General features: G+C 39.9%; 1 protein-coding gene across 1 annotated transcript; it reads right to left on the bottom strand.

Moving 5' to 3' along the window:
- Nucleotides 1–460: 460 nt before the first annotated feature.
- On the bottom strand, nucleotides 461–2875 carry LOC137744426 (uncharacterized; the record flags this gene model as incomplete). Its single annotated transcript, XM_068484242.1, has 4 exons — nucleotides 2416–2875; nucleotides 1498–1692; nucleotides 934–1296; nucleotides 461–687 (listed from the first exon to the last, which is right to left on the bottom strand). Coding segments are annotated over exons 1-4 (1245 nt in total), but the record flags the coding sequence as incomplete, so codon positions are not given.
- Nucleotides 2876–3336: the final 461 nt, after the last annotated feature.

Here is a 3336-nt window from a genome sequence, read left to right as displayed (position 1 = left end):
GCACTTTGAATGGTCCCACCCATCTAGACTTCAGTTTTCCTGGAAAAAGTCTCAAACGTGAGTCATACAAAAGTACCTTCATACCTTGGTGAAACTCCTTCCTTAGGATGGCCTTGTCATGATAGAGCTTAGTCCGTTCCTTGTAGATTTTGGCATTCTCATATGCCTCATTTCTAAGCTCTTCTAACTCATTAAGTTGGAGCTTCCTTGCTACTCCAGCATCCTTGTAATCAAAGTTGAACTTCTTGATGACCCAATATGCATGGTGTTCAAGCTCCATTGGCAAATGACAAGCTTTCCCAAACACAAGGCGATAAGGACTCATGCCAATGGGGGTCTTGTATGCTGTTCTATATGCCCATAGTGCATCATTTAACCTCAATGACCAATCCTTCCTTGTAGGGCTCACAGTCTTCATCAAAATGTTCTTGATCTCCCTATTGCTAATCTCCACTTGTCCTGAGGTTTGAGGATGGTACGGGGTTGCCACTTTGTGGTTGATGTTGTACTTCTTCATCAAGGATTCAAAAGGTTTGTTGCAGAAATAGCTGCCACCATCACTAATAATAGCTCTTGGGGTTCCAAACCTACAAAAAATCACATCTTTAAGAAAATTCAACACAACCTTATGATCATTAGTTCTTGTAGCAATGGCTTCAACCCATTTGGATACGTAATCCACTGCCACTAATATGTATAAGTAGCCAAAAGAGGATGGAAATGGTCCCATGAAATCGATTCCCCAAACATCAAAGAGCTCCACCACCAAAATGTTGTTCAATGGCATCTCATTTCTTCGGCTAATGTTCCCCATTTTCTGGCACCTATCACACTTAGAGCAAAAATCAAAAGCATCTTTGAATAAAGTAGGCCAAAAGAAACCAGATTGTAAAACCTTTAGAGATGTCTTTTTGGCACCAAAATGGCCTCCACATGCCAATGTGTGGCTAAATGTTAGGATGCTTTGTTGCTCACTCTCTGGGACACATCTCCTAATGATTTGATCAGGGCAATATTTAAACAAATATGGTTCGTCCCAAACGTAGTGCTTTACCATGGCAAGGAACTTCTTTCTTTCCTGAAAAGAAAGGTCATTTCTCATTATACCACAAGCAAGATAATTAACAAAATCTGCATACCATGGTTCTTTTTCTTGAACAACAAGGAGTTGTTCATCTGGAAATGATTCATTTAGGGGCAAAGGTTGTCCAACTCCATGGTTGTCATTAAGCCTGGACAAATGGTCGGCCACAACATTATCACTGCCCTTCTTATCTCGAATTTCCAAGTCAAACTCTTGTAGTAAGAGTATCCATCTAATCAAGCGTGGTTTAGCATCTTTCTTTGTCATCAAGTACCTAAGGGTTGCATGATCAGAAAACACAATAACTTTAGATCCCACAAGATATGACCTAAACTTTTCTAAGGTAAAAACAACAGCAAGCAACTCCTTTTCAGTTGTGGAATAGTTAAGTTGGGCATCATGCAGAGTCCTGCTTGCATAGTAGATCACATGTGGAAGCTTGTTCACCCTTTGCCCTAAAACTGCACCAATAGCATAGTCAGAGGCATCACACATTAATTCAAAAGGTAACGACCAATCTGGTGCCATAATAATAGGGGCCGAGGTTAGTTCATATTTCAAAGTATTGAATGCATCCATACAAGCCTTATCAAAATGAAATACAACATCTTTAGCTAACAGATTGCATAATGGACGAGTGATCATTGAAAAGTTCTTAATGAAACGACGATAAAAACCCGCATGGCCCAAAAAACTTCTTACTCCCTTCACAGTGGTGGGGGCTACCATATTGGTGATGACGTCAATTTTGGCTTTGTCCACCTCCATTCCTTTGCTAGAGATTACATGTCCCAACACAATTCCTTGTTTCACCATAAATTGGCACTTTTCCCAATTGAGAACCAAATTTGTTTCCTGACATCTTTGAAGTACTAAAGAGAGATGGTTAAGACATTCATCAAAAGAAGAACCAAACACTGAGAAGTCATCCATAAATACCTCAATGAATCTTTCTACCATGTCAGAAAAGATGGCCAACATGCATCTTTGGAATGTTGCTGGAGCATTGCAAAGTCCAAAAGGCATTCTCCTGTATGCAAATGTGCCAAAGGGGCAAGTAAAGGTTGTTTTCTCTTGATCCTCCGGAGCAATTGCAATTTGATTGTAACCTGAGTAACCATCCAGAAAACAATAATGTGAGTAACCCGCCAATCTTTCAAGCATTTGATCTATGAAAGGCATAGGAAAGTAATCTTTTCTAGTGCTAGAATTCAACTTCCTGTAATCGGTGCAAACACGCCAACTGGCCGTGGGCTTTGTGGGCACAAGCTCATTGTTTTCATTCCTCATCACAGTGATTCCCACCTTCTTAGGTACCACTTGAATAGCACTCACCCATTTGCTATCAGAAATGGGATATATGATCCCCACATCTAACAATTTCAACACCTCATTCCTAACAACTTCCTTCATGTGTGGATTGAGTCTTCTTTGTGGCTCACGGGTTGACTTTGCCCCTTCCTCCAAAAGAATCCTATGCATGCACATGGTAGGGCTTATTCCCTTGATATCTGCAATAGACCAACCAAAAACTGATTTGAACTCTTTTAACACCCTAATTAGTTTATCTTCTTCATTTGGGGTGAGATCAGAAGCTATGATAATTGGAAGAGTTTCAAATTCAGCTAGATATGCATATTTTAGATGTGGTGGAAGTGGTTTAAGTTCAAGTTTTGGTGCCTTAACAGTGGAAGGAGTTAGATGTGACATTGATGGCTCTAAAGGCTCTAACAAAGGTGAAACATTCAAAGGATACAATGCTAATGCTTCCAAGGCAGCTACTTCTTCCATGAGTGCATCTTCTTCATCAAATTCATCTTGAGATTGACTCAAAACAGTTTGTAATGGTTCATTCGATTGTGCCTGCAAGAACTTAGAGAATACTAATGAATCAAGCACATCAATGGCATAACAATCAAGAGATGAAGAAGGATGGGAAAGAGATTCAAACACTTTGAATTGAACTGTCTCTCCTAACACTGTCATAGTGAGGAGTCCATTTTGCACATCAATGATGGTCTTGGCCGTGGCCATGAAAGGTCTCCCAAGCAATATTGGCAACTCACGATCATGTATAGGAGCTTCTTCCATGTCCAACACTACAAAATCTGCAGGCAAGATTAGTTTATCAACTTGAACTAGAATATCTTCTACTATACCTCTTGGATATTTCACTGATCTGTCTGCTGATAGGAGCATATTCATGCGACTTAAATGGCTTGTTCTCGTACATTTACGTTATGTTTCTTTAG

This window comes from Pyrus communis, chromosome 9 (assembly GCF_963583255.1).
Source record: "Pyrus communis chromosome 9, drPyrComm1.1, whole genome shotgun sequence".
Lineage (NCBI taxonomy): Eukaryota > Viridiplantae > Streptophyta > Magnoliopsida > Rosales > Rosaceae > Pyrus > Pyrus communis.
The sequence above is the reverse complement of the archived record's forward strand: the minus strand, read 5'-3'. Positions and strand labels throughout refer to the sequence as shown.